This window comes from Urtica dioica, chromosome 4 (assembly GCF_054948205.1).
Source record: "Urtica dioica subsp. dioica isolate 48M chromosome 4, U.dioica_male_clone48M_v1_H2, whole genome shotgun sequence".
Lineage (NCBI taxonomy): Eukaryota > Viridiplantae > Streptophyta > Magnoliopsida > Rosales > Urticaceae > Urtica > Urtica dioica.
Genome location: NC_142759.1, coordinates 19,416,227 through 19,443,741, shown reverse-complemented (window position 1 = coordinate 19,443,741; position 27,515 = coordinate 19,416,227). Strand labels below are relative to the sequence as shown.

At 38.5% G+C, this 27,515-nt stretch overlaps 3 protein-coding genes across 3 annotated transcripts; 1 reads left to right on the top strand and 2 right to left on the bottom strand.

Moving 5' to 3' along the window:
• Positions 1–1,663: 1,663 nt before the first annotated feature.
• On the bottom strand, positions 1,664–8,014 carry ML1 (MEI2-like protein 1). Its single transcript, XM_089612157.1, has 15 exons — positions 7,590–8,014; positions 6,793–6,970; positions 6,654–6,693; positions 5,833–6,093; positions 5,343–5,728; positions 5,090–5,248; positions 4,867–4,983; positions 4,614–4,765; positions 4,263–4,351; positions 3,847–4,194; positions 2,909–3,488; positions 2,736–2,820; positions 2,588–2,656; positions 2,317–2,496; positions 1,664–2,234 (listed from the first exon to the last, which is right to left on the bottom strand). Exons 2-15 carry the CDS (start codon positions 6,868–6,870, stop codon positions 2,082–2,084), a joined length of 2,697 nt encoding a protein of 898 aa, XP_089468283.1. The 5' UTR covers positions 6,871–6,970; positions 7,590–8,014; the 3' UTR covers positions 1,664–2,081.
• A 2,233-nt stretch (positions 8,015–10,247) lies between these two features.
• LOC149401035 (Histone superfamily protein) lies at positions 10,248–10,870 on the bottom strand. Its single transcript, XM_089610586.1, has 4 exons — positions 10,780–10,870; positions 10,629–10,700; positions 10,452–10,532; positions 10,248–10,369 (listed from the first exon to the last, which is right to left on the bottom strand). The coding sequence occupies exons 1-4, from the start codon at positions 10,868–10,870 to the stop codon at positions 10,248–10,250; spliced, it is 366 nt and encodes a 121-aa protein (XP_089466712.1).
• On the top strand, positions 10,785–12,290 carry CHLM (magnesium-protoporphyrin IX methyltransferase). Its single transcript, XM_089612158.1, has one exon. It carries the CDS (start codon positions 11,115–11,117, stop codon positions 12,036–12,038), a length of 924 nt encoding a protein of 307 aa, XP_089468284.1. The 5' UTR covers positions 10,785–11,114; the 3' UTR covers positions 12,039–12,290.
• Positions 12,291–27,515: the final 15,225 nt, after the last annotated feature.

The following is a 27,515-nucleotide window of genomic DNA, read 5'->3' as shown; positions in this document are numbered from 1 at the left end:
TTGCACTTTTAAGAGAACACCTACTCTACTAGTTTTGTGAAATCTTATGCAAGATTATACCAAGACATCTGGAACCAAATGAAACGGAATCGGTAATCTTATTTCCATGTCAAGTTTTGTTAAACTATAATTTTTCGTTCCAGTTCAAATTGGAATATTATTTCCCGCATCGTAAATAGTCTTAGAATGAGTACTTTTTTGTTTCCATTTTTTTTTTGAAATTCTGGCCATATTTTAGGATTCTAAACGGAACCGGAGATGATGATATAGTCAACTTTTGAGTTTACGTTCGAGTTCTTTATTGATATTTTAGTAGTGCGAGCACTTGAACATCTTTCTCTACAATTGGTGATTTTCGAGCATTTTAGTTCATCCATTAACATCTGAGAGTATTTTGAAAGAGTCATTGAGTTGCTCAAAACTTAGTGTCTATCTTTTGTTCATCAGAAACTTACACACGATGAACATCCATCGAATTTTAGTCTTGAGCTATTATTGCCTTGAGATCTCATCTTTTATTGTTAGAAGACGTGTAATATATGTACTTTTAAGTGTCATATCATTTTTCTAACAGGAGCCTTGATTTATTATTAATAAATAAAAATAAAAAAAAAACGAGAAAAAAAACCAAAACAAAAACCGTTTGACCGTAGGGTTGATTAAATTAATTTTCTTGTGGTTGACCCTTATGTCACCTCTCAGCAAGAGTGAGTTAGGCCAAACCAAGGTTTGAGTTACCGAGGTGACCGGTGGGTTTTCGCGTGGTATACCGCTTACCGCCAGATCTCGGTAGCAAAATGTACAAAATCATGAAATACCCGTAAAATCGGGGTTTATCGCGCCGGTACCGATAAAGAATCTCGTGATAGAGAAAATCAACCCAACCCAGTTAAAAAATTTATAAAAAATGGGGTTCATCGTGAGAAAATCGGGATTTACCGCAACTCTAAATAAAAATATAAGTAGAATAAATGTAGATAAAAAAAAAATTAAAAAAAAATTATGAAAACTTATTTTTATATTTATTATGGAAAATTTACCAATTTTTTTTTTCCAGAAAACCCATGGTAATTTTTTACGGTAAAGGGTATACTCATAAAATCTGAATCATGATACGATAATGATAAACGGTATCTCAAATCTTGGGTCAAACTATTCTAAGAGAAGGACTATTCTAACAGCGTTTGAAAACTCATATGCAAGACCAAATAACAAATCTATTGTTTCTCCAGTAATAACTTTTTGATCTAACTAAATGGTGATCTTCGACTAAAAAAATGATTAAATCATAGTAGTGTTGGCAATATATTAATATCCAAATCGCTGGCTCAATCGTTCCATGTTGATAAATGCTAGTCACTCACCCCCACTGGTTATCCGAATAAAGTAATAGTCCCATAATTTACGTCAACAAATGCATGTATTGGTTCCATTGGTCATTGACAGACATACCTCTGTCTCTGTGATGGTGTTTCAAGTATAATAAATAAAATATGCGACATCAAGTTCTGAACTCTTAGTCCGAAAATTCTTTCGTACGTGGCGTTGCATAAGTAGTCCGTATAAATCTAATAATATAGTATCGGTCAGTCAGATGGACTCAACAATCGACAGCTTCGCAAGTCCATATAATATTAGGGACATACATTACAAGTACAAAATGTAAATAAACAAGTATTTGATAAGCTTGTTATGACATACAAAGACAGATTGGTTGGGTCATATAATAAAATGAGAAAATAACATAAAAATAATCATAGTAATAATAATACATTAGAGGTACAAAAATTGTGATAGTCCTCTCTCCTCTCCTCTCCTTAACCAAACAAAAACAGAGCCCGGAAGGAGCAGAGAGTTAAAAGAGTCCAAGGATGACAAAATCCGCAAAACTCGGACCTTTTCTTTGGTCTCAAAACGATGGATTTTTGTTTAGACAATTAGAAAATTTTAGAGATACCCTCCTGTGCTCCAGCTTTCAAATAATCCAAAAATTGCAGCAGCAGTTTCTCTATGCCAAAATTAAAGACGAGACGCCAAATATAGTAGTATTATAGTATATGGGTTTGGGTGTGAGTGAGTTGTCAATCAGAGTTGTCCTTTGAGGAACCTGATCCAGAATCATACGACTCTTCTCTTGCAGTCATGGGGACGAGGAGAAGGTTGTCGTCGCTGCCTCCGTTCACTCGGTTTCTTCCGGGCCTCGATCGGATGTTTGTACCCATCGGAAATGGCTCCTGAGACCAATCACAAAGTTGCTTTAATTATTTATTGATCACATAGAAAGCCAAAATTATTATTGTTCTTGTATCGTCTTACTGGGTCCCCAGCATTGGGGCCTTCTGTGTGAAAGAGAATAGGGCGGCATCGTTTGTCCTCGTTCATCAGGCTTGAGTTTTGGAAATGCGCAATCAGAGCCGTTTTGCCTTGGATGCGAGCGTACGCAAGAGTTGCCACCTTTTCACTGTTGAACTTTTCCCACTTCTTTCCGTTGAACGCCTAAACAAGCATCATCAACCAGCTTTCACGTAAGAGGACTCGGAACAAAAAAAAACATCTCTCAAACTCAAAAAGGCAAAGGCTTATTAACCTGATGGAATGGGATTATTTGAGTCGGGTCAATCATGTTGATGAATGCATACCCCACGTTGCACTTGTTCTGTTCGTAAAATTATGTCAGAATATATCAACTATTTTCCAGCTCGTAAATTAATAAATAAATAACAAAAAATACTCGCCTTGAAGTCGATGGGCAGGTAAAGGAAGTCGTAAGTTCCCCGGCAGTACTCATCGATTGCCGCAAGAAGCATCTTTGACGTATACCTGAAAACAAACACCTCATCCGGTTTAATTCAAAGTTTTCACAATTCTATATTAAAATCACAATAAGATCTTGGTTTGTAAACTGTACTTGTTGGGGATGTTCTTGATCATCAAAGTCGTGCGGCGGTCATCCCCGTGCATTATTCGATCAACATCAAGGTCATACTGTCTCTTGTCCATATTATTATTAGGATTCGCTTCGTTTCTTCTGTGGGAAAAGTTTCTGGCACTTTCACGGAGAGAATCGATAGAGGAAGAAGGCATCGAGATTTGATTCCTCGCGGGAAACATGTGGTGAGGAGAGTGTTCCATGCCAGTCTGAGAAAACATTTTCTGAGAAGCAGCAGCAATATCCATGAGATGCAACTGAGGACTGCCGAGATGGAGACCCGAGTTTCCAGGAGAAAAGGCGTGCCTTTCCCACAGCGATGGATTCATAGCTGGTGCGGACCCAATGTGGTGCGGCTGCGGCAGAGGTGAAGAGCTCAACATGTGGGGCCGAGGAAGTCCCGGGGTCTGTGGAAACCGATGTTCGTGAACACCATTCACAAACGACGGTGAATTCCGCAACGCCATTGAACTCGAAGAAAGTTGCTGGTACGAGCTATTATTCCACCCAAATTGCTGATCATGTGTTGGATTGTTCCCACTTCCAAAAGATCCGTAAACTGCAATTATTGGCTCATCAGTACTCACAGCCAAAATCCCCCATGGAAACGAGGCACCATATACTTAATAGATTCTAGAAAAACCCTCGGATAGAATAAACACAATCACCTTTTTTTACTAATGGTTATGTGGTTTTCTAATCTACTAATACAAGTATCAGACAACAACACATACACCTCATATAGATCGACTAAGATGGTATACTCCCCATTTATTCAACGAATGCTAAATAAGTCATGAGGAATTAGGCACCAATTCTATTCTATGAGTACGTGATTTCAGTACTAGAAGGGAAATTGTTCAAAAAAATAATTTAACCAACAAATCCATATAAGGAGGATAATAAATGGAACCTACCTCCTTTAAGATCACCCGGGCGCCTATTTATGTTCACGCCATGAAGATGACTGGCATATCCTTCTGTCACTCCTAGACCAAGATTACATGGAATACCGTGGGCTAAACCATCATGGTGTTCGGGCAATGAGTGGGGTTGGAAGTTTTGTACCCCTTGGCTAGCAAACTTCATTTCATCCATAGAGTTACTGGACTCGCAAAAACCAAACTGTTTAACGGCTGACATCATTCTCAGGGTATTATTAGGGAGGCTTGAACTCTGATGAGTGAAAGCATCTTGAACCGATGCCATTCTCATGGCCGAGTGAATGTGCTCCTGGTTGGAACCAGACGCTAATCCTCCATGACCTACTTTTCCAGATATAATTAGCACTCGAATCAAAGTTGCAAAAAACATTCGGAAGTATTTTTCATACCTTTTTGTCCACTTGATAAGTTTCCCCCAAACCCGCGATAAATATTTGGCTCCTGCTCGTCTTGCTCCGAGTTCGACAATTGTACCAAACTACAAAGCAGATAATACTTTACGTTTCACAAAAGTAATACCAGTATAATGAAACCACCACATAAGAGATTGGAAAACAGAAACATAGTGGATACAGGTTAAACGAGTAGTATATAAGCCACATTGTGAGACATAATAAGTAACCCCCGATTTCGTCAGTAATCCGTGTACAGAATATAATGATCCAAATCAACCTAAAATCTTCTACCAGTACATACCATGCGTTAGAATGAGAAGTGATCTTAAACAAACAATAGCATACCTCTGCCTAACACCACCATTGAAGCCAGGTTCAAGCTTGATCTGCTTCCCCGATATGTTCAGCTTATTCAATGCTCGAGAAGCAATTTCTGCTGCTCTACAATCATAAAATTCTATGAACCTAGCACGTAGCTTGTCCGGTGTTTCGTGAATCTGGAAGCAACATAAAAAAAAAAAGGAAAAAAAAACAATATCAAAGGCCTGTCATTACTGGAATGATAGAATTCGGATATGGAGGGAAGCAATCCACTTGCCTGTTTTATTTCTCCATAAATCCCGAATATTTGATGAAGCTCGTTATTTGAAACAGAAGAATCAAGGTTAGATATCACCAAAATGCCCTGGTTAACATCTTTACCAGAAAGATTGTCCTGAAATGGGGGCAAGATGCGAATGTGAAAGAGCATTAGTTGAGCCAAAATAAATGGCAACTAGATTTCCAGAGATTTCAGACAAAGAGGCGGCCAGTATATAAACCTTAGGCAGTGAATAATGTATGTCTAGATTCCTATGCTTCATCGGCTTATTTTGAAGCGCTCTCATGGCATTACGAGCTGCCCTTATATCATAGTAAGTAATCATGACAAAACCACGGTGCTTGCAGGCTGTGTATAGAGTCCTTATATCTCCATATTGCTGACAGAAGGAAGAACAAAATGCATTGTAAAATCAAGACAACAAGGTAAATAAGTATGAAACTAGAGATGTAGATAGATGCAAATATGAGCACCTCGAAGAGAGCTTTTAACTCGGAATCTTCGATATTGCTGTTGATATTCCTGACAAAAAGTGTTCTAGAAGGCTGTTCACCAACAACAGATCCATTCGTACCCGCTTGAGAATTCAATAGATCATACTTTCTGTGGACCATAGATGAACGATCCTCTCCTAACTCCAAGCCTCCACCGTTGCTGAACAGATCAAAGTCTTCAAAATCGTCAGCTCCGTTTGCTTGAGCACTGTATCCCAGCACATCTGTCATACCAGAAAAAAGATCATCTTCATCGGGAAGAAGATTCCCAATAGTTTTCCCCTCGATATCTTCAAGGCAGTCCAAGGAATCTTTGTTTTTACTGACAGGCTGATGTCGTAGGGCATCATTTCCTGACAGCTGCACTGAATGATAATAAACCGAGAATGAGAACTGGGAAAGAGGGGCATATATGGTATGTGGTAGAATTATAAGAAAATGAGTGTTAAGTAAATGCGAAGAAACTTACACTTTCGACAAAATACTTCAGACAATGAGCTCGAGAAGAGACTGCTTTCATGCTGGATCATATTGTTGGAGCTGTACGATGATGGCTTCATACCCAAATCTGACCACAACTTCATATCATTATTCATAGGCTTCCATGCACCTCTGTCTGCTCCGATACTCATCTCCGATGACGCTGCAGGACTGGATTGTCCAACAATTGTCGAAAACTTCTGTGCGGGTGACAAAGTATCCAATTTTCCACCAGGACCATCCATTCCACCTAAACAATCATAAGTTTTGTGACATTATAACACCTTCAATCAGCCATATCTTCATGTGAAATCATCAAGTATTCATGACCCATTGTATCTGGTCAGCAGATATAAAGCGTAAAGAACTAGGACTTCTTATTATGTCCCTAATCAGATTTAAGAGCAGCCATTTTCTAATTGACTGGAGGTGGATTAACAAACTGCTAGAAAAACATCTGTCTAAAAGTTGAATTTTTTAGGCAATGAGGATGTAATTCCAAAAATGAAAAAACAGATAAACTACCCAGTGACAATAGGACATATAGTAAACTCGTAAGAAAGTTTGGCCAGCTGCTTCACTTGAACATTTCGTTTTCACTTATAAATTTTCTGGAGTTTTCCTCACAAGTAATTTAAATGACATTGACTTCATCCAAAAATAAGCATAACACTAACAACTAACGAGAAAAGGAATGAGTTCAGGTACTGGCTGGGTATTGCGTTTTACGGATTTACTCGAAGAAACAAAAAAGTCACGAACAACTGTGTGCATAAAAGAAAGGCGAGAACAAACTACAATTATTCTTACCCAGGTGATCAGGCATGAGTTTCAGTTTCCGAGCTTGTTTCTGCCAAATGAAAAACAAGGGGGAGAACAAATTACAAACCAGAAATAAAGGTCGAAGTTCTGGAATAAGAAACAAAACACAAAAGGGACTCAGAATTACCTCAGAAGAAAAACGGATGTCTTCAAACAAGTGGGATGAGGCTGAGACGCCACTCTGTTCCATTACTTCCGATGGCATTGTAATTTAATCACAAAATTTCAACCTTTTTTTTATATATATATATATATATATATGTACCAAATTTGCTTTACTTCATCTATGAAACAGTGCCTCTCCTCTGCAGACAGCAGAACCAAAATTAAGATCACACATAAGATAGAGAAAATAAATTTTGAAGGGTTAAAAATCATCACATATGTTTGCAAAACGTGTTAAAAAAAACCTTCTTCTTTTTTTCCTTTTTTTCTTCGTTGTTTAAGGCGAGGATTTCGTGAGAAAGAAAACCGCTTGTTTACCTACCAACTACCAAACATATATCCCCGCTTGGATGCCGATAAAATCAGCGAAATGAAATGGCCTTTTTTTTCGTTTGTAGTCGGTTATGAAAATAAAACCAAAACTAAGAAAGAGAAAGAAGAAATTATGAGGAAAACATAAAATGTAAAACAGGAGTCCAAATTTGACTATAAACAGAATTCAGAATTCGGGATCAAAGTTTGAAAATTTTCACAAATAAAAAATATAAACAAGTTTAAGAGACGGATATATTATAAGATCTAGCCCTAATGCAACAGAGAGCAACCCTAGACAGTCATCAGCAAATCGACCAGAATTCCATCAAATTCCGACCTTTCTCGCTCTCCGTCGGTGGAAAAATCGACGAGAAAGACATAAAACACAGCGAGAGACCGAATTCTCAGAGAAAGATGAAGAAGAAAAAGAGAATTATGACATACAGTGGTGAGGAATCTTCTTCTTAAAGGCTAATCGTCTCTGGTGTGGACATTTTCAGTTCAACGAGGAGAGGATGGCTATTATTTCAAAAACTGGCAACGTATTATTGTCTCTCTCTCTCTCTCTCTTTCTGTTCGGCTCTAATCTAACAATTCACTCTTATTTTGGAAAATTTTGATGGTCACAGCGTTTCTCTACGGACACTTTGAGTCGGGAAGAATGGAGATTCCGGCGATGCACGCTAATTCCGGCGAGATCGGAATCGTAATCTCGCCGGAGATAGAGAGAGAAATGAATACAAAATGCAAAAGCTCAGAGGTTTTCTAATTTTTTTTTCTTTGGTGAGAGAGGGAGAGAGAGAAGAGGAGTTAGTTGGGCTTTGAATTTGATTGGAAAAACAAAATAAAATATTTAAAATAGAAAAAGAAAAGAAAAAGGAAATAAAATAAGAAGAGAGAGAGAGAGAGAGAGAGAGAAAGAGAATAATATGGGAAATTGGCGCGGCTCGTGGTTCGTGGGTTTCTGTAGGAAAAGTTTGCAGCTCAAACTCAAACTCAAAATCAAACTTCTGATCCAAAAAAAAAAACTCAAAATCAAACTCAAACTGCTCCAACTTAAATTAATATATATGATCTCTTTCATCATGATTTTAAGTTACAAGATTTATTTACATTTAAAAACGACTACCCTACGCTTCTTCTTCATACAAGTCAACATCTTGGATTAATTTAGAAAATAATAGCTTGTGTTGAGAATCTATTAATAAATATTTGAGTTCGAAAAAGAAAATAAAAACTATATCTAAAATCAATTTATTCACTGTAAATTGAGTAATTAGCGTAATTGCCAAATCAAATTACAGATACGTTATCCTTATCAGGAGGTATTTATTTATGATATTATACTGCTTTAAATTTTGAGCATGAAAAATCGAAAAGCGGCATAGAAGTTTGGCACCTTGAACCATACACAGTTTTAATTGTAAAGTATGGTTGATGAATGAAACTGAACGAATTTCAATTTCTAATTATAGAATATAAAAAGCTAAAAAGGACACATGGACATGAAAATTTGCGGTAATCAAAATAATTGCTGGTGCGAACCTGTATTAATTATGTGAGAAACGAAATGTGTTGCAGCATTATTTATGAGTGGGTATATATAATAAAATTAAAATTAGGCAAAATGTAAAAGCTAAAAGAGAGGGAGATATATGTATGTAAAGCTAAAGTACAAGGAAGGAATAGATGGTATGGTAATCAAACCAAACGAAGCAGAGAGCGTTGGCGATGATGCCTTAAATTGGAATATACCTTGGACTACGTGTCGTATACGAAATGCATTGCGTTGCGTTATGTTATAAAAATCGCATTATTTATTTACACACACATATATATAGAGAGATATTTAAAGATGAAACAACAAAAAAACTTTCCCTATAATATTATAAAACAATTGCAATTCATACAAGAATGGAAGATTCTCTCTCTCCCCCTCGTTTACTACGCCAAGCAAGAATGGTATAATTATCAACTTAATCAATGCTTTTCCTTCCGAAATCACCAATGCCATAATTCTTTATTTTTTTTCTTTTCTTTATTTGTTTTAATTTATATGGGAAAAAAAATAAAGTGAAGCATTTGCGAACCAAGATGAGGAAGGTGAAAAAGCTAGTGTCCACCCGAATCATGTGTACAATACAAACTTACAATAATAATAATAATAATGCTTAGTTAATTAATAATAATACAAGGGCCCACCATGTATACGATATGATATTATATAATAAATAGAAATCTGAATTATTATCCACAGAAAGACGAAAATCTCAGGCATCTGCCTAATATTGCCATGTGGACTGGACACCAATTTTATATTATATTGATTTATTTGGTAAATTATGAAATTAAAATTAGAGAGGGGAAGGGGAAATGGGAGGGGAGGGTTATGGGTCATGATCCATGTGAAGTGACAAGGCCTCGGCGCTACATGACATATTTATAATCATAGGATCAAATTGGAGATATGTTGTTATCTATTCTTCTATCATTTCTTAAATTTATCATTGTGATAATTAGCTAGTTATTAATTCTGTGACAGACAGAGGAGACGATTGTTATTTACTTTACTTACCATAAACGTATTATTTATAATAATAATAATAATAAAATTGCATGTTACATGACGCGCGAGCGTTATAGAGTTTTTTTTTTATAAAACCAACTATGGAACATGAAAAATGCGCGTGATAGAGAGAGAGTGAGAGAGAGTGGTGATATAAGAGCAGTCGGCTTAATAAAAGTAAAAAACAAAAGAAACGGTGGCAATATATGTTTTTTTTATTGGTAAGAGGTGTCATATGCATAAAAAAGGGGAGGAAAGTAGTTCGTTCGGCTAAAGTGGAGAGAGAGAGAGAGAGAGAGAGAGAGAGAGAGTTAAGGATAAAAAAAAAAAAGAGAAGGTTCACGTGGGTTGGGTTGTGTTTGAAAGCGACTTGAAGATGAGTACAAGGATGGGCAGGCCATTTTCCTCTTGACTTTCTCACCGAGCCCATCATTTTAGGGGCACGTGCGAATCGAATCAGCTCCCTTATGAGCTGGGATTGGGCTTGAAATTGGGCTTGGGCTTGTTAAAAATGACAGACTTTGTGATGTCTGTGGTTATTCTTTGGTGGTGACGCTATTGCTGGCCTTCTTGCGCTTCCTTTGGGGTTGTTGGGAATGGGATTTGAGCTCATCCGCGAAGCACCGCAGCGATGCCGATAGATGTTCGTTTCTGTGCGCTGTGTGATGGCAATAACACAATAGCAGTGGCAAGTTAGTACATAATATAATACGTAAGAAAAAGAGTATGAAATTGAATACCGGAGAGTATGACGTCTTCCATGTTCACTGATACTCGACCTCCGTGCTGTGCAAACATCTCCACATCTTTCCCCAATTGCTCTGCCCATTACACTCCACCACTTATCATAATCCGATCTAATATGAATCATCGCCACCAAAAACAACCAGAGGAATAGAAAATCGAATCAATCTCACCCGTGAATTTGAAGGCCATCTCCGAAATGCAAGCCACCACAGTTTCCGACACTTCCATCTCGATGCTCTTCGCTGTCTCAATATCAACATTCCAACACAAATCAAAAATCATATCCAAGTAGACGAAGAAGATGATGATGAAGAAGAAGACCTTGCGCATTAGCAATGGAGATGGCGGAGAGTCTGAACCGGTCTCGTAGTATGGAATTTTCTTCGTCCTCGTCTTCTTGTTGCCTCTCCATCTTCTTCTTCTTCTATGGCTTAGGTGAATTTAGGGCTTTTATTTACTTATTCCTAAAACTCACCGTTTTGAACGAGCAGATTGCGCGAGCGTGTGGGGCCCGCCAGAATCCAATCCAATCCATTCCAATGGAAACAAAGACAGAAGGGGAAAAGAAAAGAAAAAAAAAGAGTGATAGTGCGATAAGGCAACAAGGCAAAACAGACTAGTAGATAGATCGATATAGATAGAAGAAGAAGAAAACCATGGCGTCGTCGGTTTGGGGTTCCTCAGCAAACGCGCTGCTCTCCTCCACAGGTCCGATAGCCACTCAGAGACGAACCTCAAGCCGGCCCGTCCGGGTGAACGCGTTGCCGGCGGTGGAGATGGACGGAACAGCGATCGCAGCCCTGGGCGGCGGCTCTCTGGCGGCGGTGGCGGCGGTACTGTCCCTGACAGACCCGGAACGGCGGCGGAGTCAGCAAGCCTCGGAGGTCGGCGGCGGAGACAAGGAAGTAGTCCGCGAGTACTTCAACAACTCGGGGTTCCAACGGTGGCGCAAGATCTACGGCGACACCGACGACGTGAACCGGGTCCAGCGCGACATCCGGGTCGGGCACGCCAAGACCGTGGAGAACACCATGGCCATGCTCAAGGACTGCGGCACCCCTCTCGCAGGAATGTCGGTCTGCGACGCCGGCTGCGGCACCGGCTCCCTCTCCGTCCCCCTCGCCAAGGAAGGCGCCCGAGTGTATGCCGCCGACATCTCCGCCGCCATGGTCCAAGAGGCCCAATCCAAGGCCCGACAGGAGCTCGGCCCCGAAAACGGCAATCTCCCCGAGTTCGCCGTCAAGGACTTGGAGAGCCTCGAGGGGAAATTCGACACCGTGGTGTGCCTCGACGTGCTCATCCACTACCCGCAGAGCAAGGCCGACGGGATGATAGCGCATTTGGTGTCCCTCGCCAACGACAGAGTTGTGCTTAGCTTTGCGCCCAAGACGTTTTACTACGACATCCTCAAGCGGGTCGGGGAGCTTTTCCCGGGACCTTCCAAGGCCACGCGCGCTTACCTTCACTCCGAGGCTGACGTTGAAGCTGCGCTGAGATCCGTCGGCTGGAAGATCTCCAAGCGGGGGCTCATCACCACGCAGTTCTACTTCGCCAGACTCGTCGAGGCCGTGCCAATGTAATGTAATCTCGTCTTTAATGTCTACTCTCCTGCTTGTTTCGTCTCTGAGGATCCTCAATTGTTCATTACACTTCTTACATTCGCTAAGGATCCTCATTTTGCTCAAAATTAATTTAAGTCTCTAATTAAAAAAAAAGGTTTATATCCGACTAAAACGTTTGTAATTGCTATATAACCAACGTTTCGTAAGTTTTAAGGAAACAGTCATCAAAATGACGCGGGCTAATAAATGGAAGTGTTTATTTAGTTAAGATGTACGTCTGTAAATATATAAAATTGATTATTTATTTAAAATTTACGAAACGTTGACTATATAGTAATGTCAAACTGTAAATGTGACTATTAACTTAATGAGCTTTTAATTTTAATCGATTAGTAAACCGTAGTTAATCAATTACCGGAAAAAAAAATATTATTACAAATTATTAATTATTTTGAACAATTAAAGTTAATGTTCAAAATAGCAAGAGGTTTAACTGATTAAGGGTGCGGACCTTTACATTACCCCAAATCAGTTTCACACGCCTCGTCAACGTTAATAAATGATTTGCCCGCTAAAACTATTTATGGGTTGAGTTGACCAATTAATATAGTCAGATTTGTAATCCCACATGAACTGGATTGCAACTAATATTAATTTTGTTTTTTTAAGATATCTAACAACTGGGGTTCGGGTGAGACATTACATATTCCACTCTATTACTTAATCTTATCTTATCGCCTGCCATTAAATAAAACACAAGAAAATAATGGGCGGTTTCTTTTTTTTAATCTGAGGTTGGTTACATTTGGGCACAGGTATTCTACCACAACCACCTTAAGTGCTTTTGCTTTATTTTATTTTCCGAAAGAAGGCCGAGCCAAACATGAAAACACATGCAAAATGTGATCATTTCAAGAAAGTAAAAACTGTTACCAAATCAATTATCGTCATTCACGCCCAAAACCATCACCTCTCTTTCTCAACCAACTACTTTTCGTCTACAAATCTGATTCACTCACTGGATTAATATATATATTTGTATCCAGTTTTTTTTTTTTACTTGTTTCTATGATCAAGTTCTTAGGATGTGACCTGTTTACAATTGATGGCTTCTTTGTTACGTCATCCTTTTTTTTTATCATGAAAAATGACAACTTCACGCAACTGCGAAAACAACATTAAAGGACTCAAAATAGACGTTCTGAGTCCACAAGACCAGAATTTCGGCATAAAGAAAGGGTATAAAATCTAGTGCTTCGAGAATAAGTTGCGGCACGTCGCAATATCATGAGCTCGATCAAGCGCGAAAGAGCATAAAATTATGTCCCTCGAAGATGATGTATTAAAAAGACAAGACCAAAGTCCCAACCAAGCATTTCAAAAGCAATAGAATTTCATGCACGATAGTCGCACGTGAAATTAGGGGTTAATGTTATAGTTTTTCTTTCGTGGAAAAACGAGACTCCTATGCAAAAAGTACACCAAATGTCTCGAAATCAACATGTTAGGCCAACGAAATTATAGCTCGGGCTCAAGAATAAGGTCGGAAGACACAAGCCAAAAGACAAAGGGAACGAGCTAGCACCGCAAGATCCAAGAATCAAGTCAACACTAGAGGTCCAAGTCCAAAAAAAATCAAGCCTTATGCCTTAAATGAAGAAGAATGCCCCGCATCGACCAATAAATCCATGTCGGCCTTTGAACGATAGTCAGTCTCAAGTAAAGATGAAATTTCGGTTAAATAAATAATTTTGATTTATTTTTTAACCGAAAATATTCGGTTAAAATTAACCGAATTTTCGGTTAATTTTAACCGGTTAAGTTATAAGTTAACCGAAGTTAACCGAAAAAAAAAGAAAAAAAACTTTAAAATATTTTACACTTACTCTGTCATAAACTGTCACAATTTGACCATGTGAGTGTGTACAAGAGATAAATATTTACAGCATGCCGAATTTGACCAAAATCCACAAGACCACAACTTTTACTCTGCCATGTTCATACTCAATTCCCTTTTCAATTTTTTTTTAATGTAAAAATCTTTGTTCTTTACCAAATCAAACGGTAATATTACCGTTCAAAATATAAAACGGTCAATTTTTTTTTTTACAACTCCACACAAACACACGTCTATAAATAAACACATACACATATCCATTTTACACAAACTCACAAAGCCAAATATCATCAATTATTTTCTTCCTCTTTTACACAATACTAAATATGTCTTACCATTCCGATTCCGAAACTCAACCACCCGATGGCTATGATGTTGATAATTTTGACGTCAATGCTCCTATTTTCCAAGACCCTTTACAATTTATGAACACCGTTGATGATATCAATACCACTATGCGAAATTTTCCTCACCTTGCCAATACCCAAGAGCAAGAAGCATTGGCACAAGGCATATTTCAACGTAGTCGTTCTCGAAAGGCAAGGGCACAATTGTTTCCACCAATCTCCACTCCGGTATCACAACCAACCTTGGCGCCGGAATCACAACATTCTCTTCGACAACAACCGCCTCAACAACAACCTCAAGAACAACCCACACCACCCTCTTCAACGGGATCTCATCAAATCGACACCACCGCTCCAACAAGCTCTCGCCGTAAAAAGAGTAAAATTAGCGGAAGTCAACAGTCCGATGTTTGGGAAGTCTTTGAGAAGGTCGTCACGACGTACCCCGATGGTTCTTCGTATGTCCATGAAGTGAAGTGCAAAATTTGTACGCATACCCTTGCTTACTCCGGTGGAGGCACGTCATCACTACGCTACCATATCAATTCACATGAGAAACGAGGAGAGTCAATCGATCAAGTAAGTACAATTTCATATGATGAAGCAAAGGGTAGACGAGCTATAGCTAAATTTATTGCATCTACCGATCAACCACTAGGGATAGGCTCTAACCCCCACTTTGTACAAATGGTTAGAGACGGTTTCAATGCTAATTACAAACCCGTGTCTCGTCCTACGGCTACTTTAGATTTAATGAATTTATATGAACATGATAGGAAAATATATATGGCAACATTAGCTAGTATGCCCGAAAACAACATTGCATGCACTAGTGATATATGGAACTCATCTAACAAAAATGATTATTTGAGTGTTGTCATTCATTATGTCGATAGAGATTGGTATTTGCATAAAAAAATTATAGGATTTGAGCATATGAACATGCGCCATACCGGAAAAATATTAGCGATCGCATCAACGAGGTATTGGAAGAGTGGGGTCTCGTGAACCGTATTGTTGCTATTACGATGGACAATGCATCGGCCAACACCACGGCAATAACGGAGTTGAAGAATCATCTTGGGAACCATGCCGGAGGAGTAATTCTCCACCAAAGATGTGCGACTCATATTTTCAACTTGATGGTTCAAGCCGGTCTTGCCCTTCTCAAGCCGCACATTTCACGTATCCGAGAAGCCGTGGCGGAAATGAACAACCCAAACACACGATGTGACCGATGGAAGGCATATTGCAGAGGTTGTGGTGTCGAGCCACGCATCATTGCGCAAGACATGCCCGTCCGATGGAACTCGACGTATGTGATGTTGGAAAGAGTCATTCCATACAAAGATTTTTTCACTTCGTTTTATCATGCTGAGATCGGACGTCAAGTGATCACAAACGATGATTGGGATCTGGCTAAGGCCGTTCGTGAATTTTTAAAAGGCTTTTTTGATGCCACAAACTACCTCTCCGCTTACGAACATCCTACGTCTCCTCTCGCCATACACAAACTGTACGAGATGAGTGTCATTTTCAAAAAATACAAAGTAGATGAACTGTTAGGCCCCGTCGTCGCAAAAATGAAGGAGGTATGGAAAAAATATTTTGTTCCCATGCCAAACTTATATTGTTATGCATTCATTTTAGATCCACGCATTAGATTTAGAGGTCTTAAATTATGGTTTCAAATGCTTAGCAATAATATAGGATTTGATTATAATTCTAGTTATGATGGTGTCTGGGAGAGTATTGTTCAATGTTACAGTTATTACGAAAACAAGTATGGAGGACCGGTACAAGAGATACCAAACTTCTCAAATTCACCGGCGGGGAAGAGTTGGACCGATTTCAACCGTTATCGAGCTGAGGCATCTTCGTCCACAACCTCTACGTCACCAACTACTCCCACCGATACTAACGAATTGAACCTGTACATCAACGCACAATTCATTGACATTCAACGAGCCAACCTCGACTTGCTCAATTGGTGGAAGACGCATCAAACACAATTTCCGATCTTATCCATCTTTGCTCGAGATGTACTCACCGTACCGGTGTCTAGCGTCTCGTCCGAAGCCGCTTTTAGCACCGCCGGAAGAATTATGGATGACCGACGTGCGCGACTTAGGCCAAAATTAGTGAAGATTCTTACGTGCGTCAAGGATTGGGAACGTGCCAAGCTAAAGATGCCGTCTGAGCTATCGCAAGATCACGAAGATTTTGTTGAAGCATTCAACGATTGGGGTCTCAACGAATAATTTTGAAGAAGATTGTGATTGTGTTTAATTGTATTTTGATTTATAGAACTATGATAAATGTTGATGTTTTCATGTCCATGTTTTAATTGTGTAATTTTTTCTTTTTAAAGTGTTAGTGTGCAACTTTTTTTAAGAGAAATTTCAATATAAATTTAAGAAGTCATTTGAATTTTTAATGTCTACACCATTTGAAAGTCACTTGCAACATTTATTGTAAGTTGTAACATTGTTTGTAACATTCTTATGTGCCACTATTAAATTTAGCCACTATAACACTTTTTTTTTTGTTTTGTTTTCTAGTCTCAGTTTTGTTTTGTGGATTTTGGTCAAATTCGGCATGCTGTAAATATTTATCTCTTGTACACACTCACATGGTCAAATTGTGGCAGTTTATGGCAGAGTAAGTGTTTAATATTTTAAAGTTTTTTTCTTTTTTTTCGGTTAACTACTTTATTAAAGTCTGAGCATTTAATGCACAAAGTCTGAGCATTTATTGCTATCCGCTTGGGTAATATTACCGTTTTGGGCACTTAATGCACAACGGTTAATTCGGTTAATTGCAATTAATTGAGTTGATTTTTTTTTAGGTTAAAGGTTAACCTATGACCGAGAATTTTGGTTCACAGTTAACTTCGGTTAACCAAATTTCCAGCTTTAGTCTCAAGTTATGCCGAGGACCAGCGAGTTGCGCAAAGAATCAACCTCGCCAACAAGAGGACCGGCTTCGCGGCTCATACCGGCCGTGTGCCTTTCCTTCACGAGAAGGCCAACCTCGACCTCAGGACCAAGTTCGGCTTTACCTTTACGCCTGCAACGTGGAAAATTAAATGTTGATAAAAAACGACATTAACACAATTCACTCTTTGTCATCTTTTTTAACTCAACATAACTATTGCTTTCAAAAAAAATATTTAATTAACAAACATATACATGTAACCATAACATAGTTTATATGCGGTTAATGATATGGCATCATTTTTTCACGATACAAAAGTGACAGCCCGCCAGGCCACCTTCGCAAGTACTAGTCTCATTAACCTCAGGTTGACCTAATCACGTCGGCACAAGACCATGAAGCGAGATCTTGGTTGAGATCTTGCTAAAAGACCGTAGTCGGAAGCAAAAAATTGAACCTTTGACGAGGAACGAATTCACAATATTCGGGTCGAATCCTCGAGTCGAGTCCTCAAATAAAGTCCTCAAGCAAAATCCTCATATCCAAGACATGTGAGTCTAGGGCGCCGAGTCTCTGGCCTTGGCTCTAGTCCGTGACAAAATGAGTCCAAGGAGAGAAGGATAGTCCACAGCCAAGTGACTCAATGGCTATGAGGGGAGTCCACGACCAAGGAAAGAGTTTATGGCCATACTAGTCCATAGCACGCCAAATCCAAGGCCTTGGCACATGTTCACGTACGGACGTACAACGGCTCCAACACACGTCGCGCGCAACTTTAACGTCTACCTCGTTGTTGAGAATTATCGTGAATCACAAAGGTGAGTGAGAGTATCCTATACAATTTAAATATATAAAAACACAATAAACAAATATGGTTTCTAATTTTAATTACGGCGATTATCTAATAAAAACACAATGATAAGACTAAATTTAAGCGGTTTACAATTACTTACAATCGATCCCGTTATTTGTGGTCTTACAATTCTTCACGTTATTTGTGATGGATCGATAATAAGTCTTTCGAACCGTTATCCGGATGCACAAAAACGAAGGCGTGAATCAACTTTATTGCCTCACTATCATTCCAACGGGGTATTGGAATAATTTTCACTCCTTTCTCATAAAAGGTGGTACACAAATTTTCTTAATGAGGAGAGAGACAAATTTTTCCACCTTGTTGCTCTAATTAGCTTAGTCGAGTTTTCCTTGATGTACTAGTCTTATTTATAGCTTTTTCGTTGACTAGAGTAAATGGTTATCAAATATTCACTTTCTTTATTTTATTTGATCTAATTATAGTATTTAGAATAAATACGAGATATTATTCTAAGAATAAAATAAAATAACAAATAATATAATAAAATCGAATCTAATATTAATTTTATATTTTTTATTATATGATATATTAATTTATGAAATGATACATAATATCTTCAAAACATTCGAATAAATAATGGTTGTACTCGCCTACCATGAGCTTCACTTGATCATATAGGATGATTTAAAATGCTCTTCTCAAGCTCAAATATATACTGATATTTTTCAAGTTATCTATCCGTAACTTTTTCGTGATAACTCATTTTCTAACTCCAATGCTGAACTCCTATTTAAATCAATTATTTACTACTAAAGTATCATTGTCTATCTCGTATGAGTGGACTAGGGAATGATGGAGCTAATATCTCAAACCCGAGACAAACTTGAACACTTTTACATCTCTTACTATCATTCCGTCAAATGACAGTGAAATTCTACTAAAATACATATTGAACCTTTCGAAATTATTATAATTATATCGAACCTTATACGATATAAATATTATTATTTATCTTCCTAACTAGTTATTTAATGTTTATATGCCTTTATTCATTTTTGCTACTCATAATCATACTTTCAATAATATACTGATTATATATATATATATATATATATATATATATATATATATATATATATTTGACTGTGTGTACTTTTTACAAAACCAATTAATATTTTTATATTTATTTTAATTAATGATAACCAAATAATAATTATAGAAGATTTTGGGCCACCTATATTGTAGGCGGTCGGAGGAGAGTTTCACTTAATTAACATCTATCGGGTAAGTAAACATTTCTTACTTGCATTAGTTAATAGGCTTAATTTATGTATAGTTATGTGTTTATGTGATTTATCTATTATATGCTTGATTGATTTCTTCATGTCATGTAGATATATTATACATGAATTTAAGTCTCATGCATATCATATCGTGACAAAATGTTAAAAGTATGTAAAATTGATGGATACCAAGTTTTCAATGAATAAAACACTCGTAATGATATGAGAAATGCTTTTAATGTAAAGGGTGTGTTTATGTCTGAAGAGCGTAATGGCAAAGGGTCAGAGGACCGCCATACCCACAGATTGAAAATATTTTTGATGAAATGAATGACTATTCTAGGGAAGGTCCCTTATTTTTCGTTTCATTAAGGGGACAATGAGCCCGTTTCGGCGGTAGTATTGAGTGGTGTACTATTCAATGGTTAAATTCGTACTCTGCTCCCTCTAGCATAGAACAATGGATCCACTGAATGTTTAACAGGTTCTTTAACCACAGTCCATTGGTACCGAAAGCGTAGACACACAACGAGCGCTCGAATCACAAAGAAAGATTTAAATTAACGAAATGCAAAATAATTTAAGAGGTATAAGTTTCATTATCATGTCATCATTTACCTGCATGAGATTTACTTACTGAGCTTTATAGCTCACCCATTTTTCCCTAACTCTTTTTCAGGAGACGAATAGTACATTACCAAACGAAGACGATGAGACGACATGCGACGTAGCTAGTGGCAAATATAAAATTAGTTATCTATTTTAGTACTAATTATGACTTTCTAATTATCTAAGCCTATGTTTTCAATTTCCGCACTTACGCCAATATTATGTTTGAAGATGTATAATTATTGTCCTTTTATTTTTAGACTTCTAATAGTTGAATTTTAGCATTTTGAAAAGAAAAAAAAATTATATTTTGTACAAATTTATGATTTTAAATTTTAAACGGTATTGTAATTTTTATTAAAATATTAAATAAAAGTATGCGCTACACCAAATGAGGCCCACGAAGAAGCCCGATCCGAGTTCACAAAGGCTAAAACGTCCATCCAAGACGAGCCCACAAAGAAATATGCCGAAAAAGGCAAAAAAAAAAAACATATAATCAGCACGCCGCACCAATGTGAAAACAAACGCGCTCTCTTATATTTCCATGCACGCGCGACGAACCTTCCGCGCGCGCATTGCCTTCGCCTAATCCGACTGTCAGGGCTCTTTTCGGTCCTCCAACCACTATAAATACCTCTCTCCTCAGAGGGAAAAAAAGTAGACAATTCTCTCTCAACACTATCACTCGATTCCAGAATCGTAAAACGCTGCGGATGACTCTCCGCCCACACTTTCACTGTGATCGAGCCCGATTCTCGCAAATATTCTCTATAAATACCTCTATCATCAAAGGGGAAAAATGTAGACAATTCTTTCCCAACACTATTACTCGATTCTAAAGTCGTAAAACGTTTTCAAGGACTCTCCGCACATGTTTTCACTCGGATCGAGCATGATCTCTCAAATATTCTCTACGAATAACAACGTCTCTGCCTCACACATAGCAATTAAACTAATGTTGAGCGTCGAAGGCACCATCTCTGCGCCCGTCTAGCTTATTTTCTTCTTCTTCTTATTCTTAAGTCTCCGCGACAAACAAAGAACTTTCGTGAGTTTGGGGAGGAAACTCGTGACTTTCGAGTTTCTACAAACCCAGCTCGGGCGCAGCCACTTGTTCTGGCCTTGGGTCAAACTGTCTGAAGTCTTTGACGTTGTCCAATTTTCAGCGACAACATTTTGGCCCTAGAAGGAGGGAACTTCCCGACTTAAACAACTCGAATATCTTCCAAACACCTTATTTTCTTCTTCTAAAATTTATATTTTTTCATACTTGAGAAAACATGAACGATCAAATTCCCAACAAATCTGACAGAGGCGAGAACTCTCGCTTAGAAAGTGTCGATACAAATTGCACCGCCTGACACAGAGGAGCCAAAACTTGCCTCCAAACGAGGTCGGAAGTCTGATTCCGGGGCAAGACCGACGGGACTCCCGCAATGTTGAGCTTGAGGAAAATGTCTGTCGACTAACGGATCACCTCGTGAGACAAGAAAACAACAAAGCCACCATCGAGAACCTTTTCGCCCCGACTAGGCAGGTTGGTAGTTTCACTCAGTCGGGGGGCTCCGAGGATGAACGTAACAATGTTCACGTGAATGACAACGAAGGTGATCACACCCATTCTCACGCAGATGAGAATGATGACACTCATAATCCTGACACACATCATGACATGCCCAAAAATTGAGGAAGGCACAAACGAACTCCACTTAGCGTGAATTCCAAAGCCCCGCAACTACATCGCAAACATCTCGCTCCCGCTCAGGGACACAGATGAACTAGGCTCGAACCGCAACCCACGGCCACAACGACACTGCAACCTCACAGCAACAAAACGGCAATCGAAAACTATCCCATTGCCGCACAGAAGACTTGAGGCAGCACCTCAACGTCTGTCGAAGAAGCTTGTCAAACTAGCTTCTGCCTGGAAATGGGGCCGCACAGACGACGGTCGAAACAACGTCGCTCCCCCCGTACAACTCTCGTTGACCAAGCTTCTAACAAAAGAGGGTAATGCACCCCGCTCGTCCAGACCGGTCTCTTTGTAACACATGAAGACATGGCCATCATGCTTGACGACTTCAGAAATGTGGTCCCCAACCTCGTAGCCATTCAAACCATGACCCAAGAGGTCCGAGGAATGATGGAACTTACAGCTTCCCCGTTTTCGGCAGACATCCTCATTGAGGAATTCCCAGCCGACTTTCGTATGCCGAATCTCCCGTGTTTCGAAGCAAAAGCAGACCTACTTCACCATATCCAACAATCCCGTATGTGGATGGCCGTGAAGAAGCACTCGCGTGTCAATCTTGTGCCAGACATTAAACCTCATGCTAGGCGGACTCGCCTTCAAATGGTTTAAAAACCCGAGGCCTAGGTCAACTAAATCATTTGAGAAGCTACAACGATCCTTCCTCACTCGCATTAACGGTTCTCGCAAAAGAATGCTAGGGAAAGCTCACTTGCGATCCCTCAAGCAAATAAAAGAAGAATACATCTGCGCATACTTGGTTAGATTCACAGAAAAGTCTAACAAAATACCAATTCAATGATGAAGACGCCATCGCGGCTATCCTCCATGAGCTACAAATGGGGGACTTCCTCAGTTCCATTGCCAAGCGAGAGCCGCAAACAATGGTCGATTTCTCGGCTCGCGCAGAAAATACATGTCCCTAGAGGACTTCATTCAAAGCCAAAATGTAATGAATGAACTTTTGTAAACGCTTGATTTGTGAATTTGAATAAAACAAACTAGTTTTATTTTGAATCAAATTCTTGTTGCATATGAGACGTCTTTAAGATTTTAAGTATCTTGAAAAAAATAATATTTAAGGTTGAAGAAATTTCGGAATAAGAATATTCGAGTAAACTCGATATAATTCTTATTTTTCCGAATAAAATTATTCGTACATACTCGGAGATTTAAAAATCTCTAGAGTAAATAAAATTCCAAAATCCCTTATATATTCAAGGTAACGCTAATTAATGAAAATTTTCTCAGTATATTTTTCAAGAATATTTTTAATTATTTAAGGACAAAGTCGTGAAGTTTTATTTTGGAGGGACTTATGTGCAACAAAATGAGGGACGAGATTGAAAGAAAAACTTACAGATGGGTCGTTTGGAAATTAACGTGTCTATCACATGGTGGCCCACCTGTCCACACGTGGCTTAAGGAGAGTGTGCCACGTGGATCTTCTTTTCTCTCTCTTTCTCTCTCTCTCTCTTCTTTTTCTTCTGATTCCTCTTCTTTTCTTCTTCTCTTGTCACGCCCCGGGAAAGATGGGGTGTGATTAGAATATAATCAAACAGCACTAATCAACTTTTCATAACTAACCCACGGTGCATACTCAGTTGTTTACTTTACAAGTCCAAAGATAAAAGAAAGAAAACGAAAATAAAACAAACCTTCGACACTTGATATACTATCCAGCGAAAACCTCCAAACTCTCGACCACACTTAACTCCGAGGTCTTCCTAACCCTTCTCCTTCTCACATCCTGATTATAAGAAAAATTTGAGGAAAATAGGGGTGAGCCTGAGGCTCAGTAGGTGCTATAGTAATGGTTTGATTTTTAAAAAGATTTTCGAAAATAATACTTACTGTATAATAATAATATTCTTGTCACGTGTAAATCACCATACACGTACAAGTATACCTTGCAGAAATGTAAATTGCAGAAATGTAAATGACAGAAATTTAAATTGTATCTCTAGATACTTCTAAACGTGTACTATCTCATGAGCCGCCCTGCCAACTTAACCCGTGGCAGTCCTCTGATCAGAGCAAGGTGCACTCTCCGCACCGTATACATGTGCGTGTGAAACCGGCTTATCCAGGATATACGAAACTTTTCTTTCGTAAATACGGGATATATGTATAATATCGAAAATATTCTCAACTTCATTATCGGATATCCCGAGTTGAAGTTCCGCCACATTTTCTAAAAATGGTTCTAGGTTTCGTGGCACGTTCACAAACATTTTCATTTCGAAAATAATATATACTTGAGGCCAAACCATAAAATCAAGAGAGAAGGGTTATAATAACCTACCTCGAGAGTAATCGTCTATGTCGCTCGTCCTGTGAACCCGAACATTCACTAAAACCGAGAATCCAGACGTTCACTTACTTCGTGAACCCTCTAAACGACATTCAGTCTTGAGTCCTATCACGGTAAATCAAACCGATCATGAATCAGAATTCTATGAGTAATCCATAATACTCGAATTCAAACGTACGATTTAATACTCGTAGAACCCAAAGACATATCCAATTATAAGGAAACTAAGTCCTCGGAATAAAACTCCAAATGATTCGAGAAAGTGTAAACTCGAACGAGAAACTACGATAAATCTCAAAACCGAGAAATAATTCTAATAAGCAAGTTCGTTCTCCTTTGAACGAATCTAATCTCATTTCTATAACGAAAACTGAGAATAACTCTAGTAAAACACGTATCGTTTCTTCCTTTCCGAATTCCAAAAAACGTAAATAAACTTCTTATTGCGACGCTCGAGTAACCGAGATATTAAACTTATTATTATTATTTAGCTCGCATGACCGGAAAATCGAACACCAAAAAAGAATCGAGTCTTAATTCTCTCAACATCCTTAAACGAGCTTAATAACAATAACGAATAATCTATTTTTTTTCTTTCCAATCTACATCGAAGCGGAGTTTAAAACAAATTAAATGTGCTAACGTACTAGCTCGGAACAATTCTTACAAAAACCTTAAACTTTATAATTACAAGGTAATAATAATTAGATAACTCGTTAAATCCTTTATTCATTCCGAGATTTTCCATTACCTGAAAATATCTTAAATCACTCGATACACTTATTACTCCAACCCAAAATGATGAGAATAATTCTTAGAAAATTAATTTACATAATTTTCTCGTCCTTTTGATTAACTTAATTTACAAGATTAATCTTAAAACTTCGAGTCGCTACATCTCTTCCCGCGCGCAACACACACACACACACCTGCAAAAAAAAATTGTGATCTTCACATCACCGATTATCACCATCACCACCATAAATCTTTTCTTTCATTCTTCTTTTCTTCTCTTCGCGCGTCATCACCCACACGACCTCCTTCACCGTGATCGCTCCGACCGGGACGAACAACAATCGCCGTGAGCCGCCGGCCCAAGAGAAAATCGCCGGGAAAAGGACGAGAGAGCATCGGGAACAAGAAATTTCACGAAATCAAGGTAAGAAATTACTTACCCGAATTGATTTTGGATTTAGGGTTCATGGTTCATTTTTTGGGGTTTTGATTTCGTGATGGATTCGTGAGAAATTGGTTGGGTTTAATTGGTCATTGAGCTCGGATTGTGGTGTCTATAACTTCAATTTGAAGATTTGAATTCGGATTTCTTTGATTTTGTATGAATTTGGCCGAAAATTGGATAGCCTGCGGTTTATGAATTTTGATTTGGGGCTTTTAATTTATGCGTGATGATTGATGTTTCTGAGATGTTTTTTTTATTGTGTTTGGTGTTCGGGTGTCGATTGAGAATCGTTGTTTGGAATCGTGATTGTTTTTTGATGAATTTCAGTGTAATTTGACTCTTGGCCGTGTGAATTTTTGTGTTTTGATTAAGAATTCTGGATATAGTTATTATTGAGGCTAGGATGTCTTTGTGAGATTCTGGAAATTTGAGTTGCAGCGTTGTCTTGGCCGAGTGCCTTGTTTTGGGCCGCGTGAAGTGCTTTGGCCATTTATGTTTTGTGAAGTTAATTCTGAGCCTCGGGAATAATTTTATGGTCGTTATTGATTTGGAACTGCTTTAGTAAGCTTGAATCCGATTTGGTTTGTTAATTGTTTGGATTGGGTTCGGGTTTTTGGGTCAATACGTAGGGAAATTGGATTTCAAGATTTGTTATGAATATGGTATTGTGATTGACTCGTTATCGGATTCCGCAACTTATTTACAGATTTAGGCGGACAAGCGGAAACCGGCAAAGTCGAAGGCAACGAAACCGGGATTTAAAGTCTTCAAGAAAAGAGTTATCAAAGTTAAAGCTCGATTTAACTCATGAGTGTATTAATCGCTTGTAGTGTTTAAAACTCTTGATTAGATCATAAATTTCTTTATTTGGTTTATTCTTTTATTTAAGTAAATAATTTATGATTATTTATTTAAAAACGTTCATGAATTTAATTTTAATTATTCGCTTTGGAATTCTTGGTTTATATTGCTTCGGATTAATAAATTTATTTAAGACTCATTAATCATATTGTTGGATTTTATTTCGTATAATTTTTTATACGAAAGTATGCAAGTCTTAAATAAGTTTGACTTCCAAAAAGTCGGGGAATAATAAATTAAATTCTCGAATCCCGAACCGACTCGAATCAAATCCCGACAACGAACCGTATCCTCTTCAAGTAATTTCGAATCCAATAGCTAACGAACTTTCAATTCCAGATTCTAGTTCTTCCGACACTTCGACATGTGCCAAATATCTCGTAGAGCGTGAGAAGCAAGACAACTCCGGAAGTCATCAAGCTTTCTGTCGAACTATTCCGGGTAAGTGAGGAGACATAAGTCAACTACTTACCAAGGGGATAACCTTGTTTGTTTGTGCACTTATTTGTTAGTAAACAAGAGTAAGTGAAAGCCCTAAAATGTATAAAAACTTAAAAATTAAGGTTTTGGCCACTATTTCTTGAAAACTTAGTTCGGGTACGCCACTTGAACCAGCGATGTTTACAATGTGTATAGTTAGACTCCTCTTCTAATTCTAAGAAGTATGATAGAATCAAGGTGACAGAAGAGCAATAGACCCTCGAATTCAATCGAGGGTAGAAGAATCGGAAGTCACATTTCGAGCATTCAGCCTAAAATATTTAACGAGCAATAAAAGGGAAACAATAAGCTCTTTCGGGGTTTATCCCGATATGCTCTTCCGTATATGAAATAAGCACGCTGCTAGCTGTAGAGTACCAAAACCTTAATTAAGCTGATGTCGGTGGTACCCACAAGTCAACGACTTATGCTTGGTGGGCCATGCCGGTCCGTGCGCCGAGTACTCAAAGCAATGGGTGAAGGTCGCGCATCGCGAGCTCATTGCTGGCTGGAAAACTCGACGAGAGCTGCATTGGGTGCCCCGGGGCACAGTGGGTGAAGATCGCGATCGCGAGCTCACTGTGGCAGAGACCAATGGCGCTGACGTCATGACAAAGAAAGTACCACTAGTGGATCCCAGACAAGTGTTAAAATTTAGTTCAGCTGATGACTGCTGCTCGAGGTCTGAAGCTGGTCTTTGGTCGGACCGGAGGTTATAGCAGTGAAGAGTGCATAACCTTTTGGAACGGCAAGTGTTATTTAGGATGCGCGCATCACTTTTAGGTGATAGCTGCATCTTGCAGTCTTGTACGCTTGTTCGCACATCATATGTTTTGCATTAGACTGTTTTTCTTTCCTATGTTAGACTCTCGCTTGATGAGTCACTCGACTCATAATTCTATGTCCCTTGGTAATGTAGATAAATAGAAAACGAAAATTTAAGCAGAAAGGATGCGAAACCGAGACCGGACGAGTATCTCTTGACCTACAGGCTATGGGTTCTGACTCGGGAAGTAA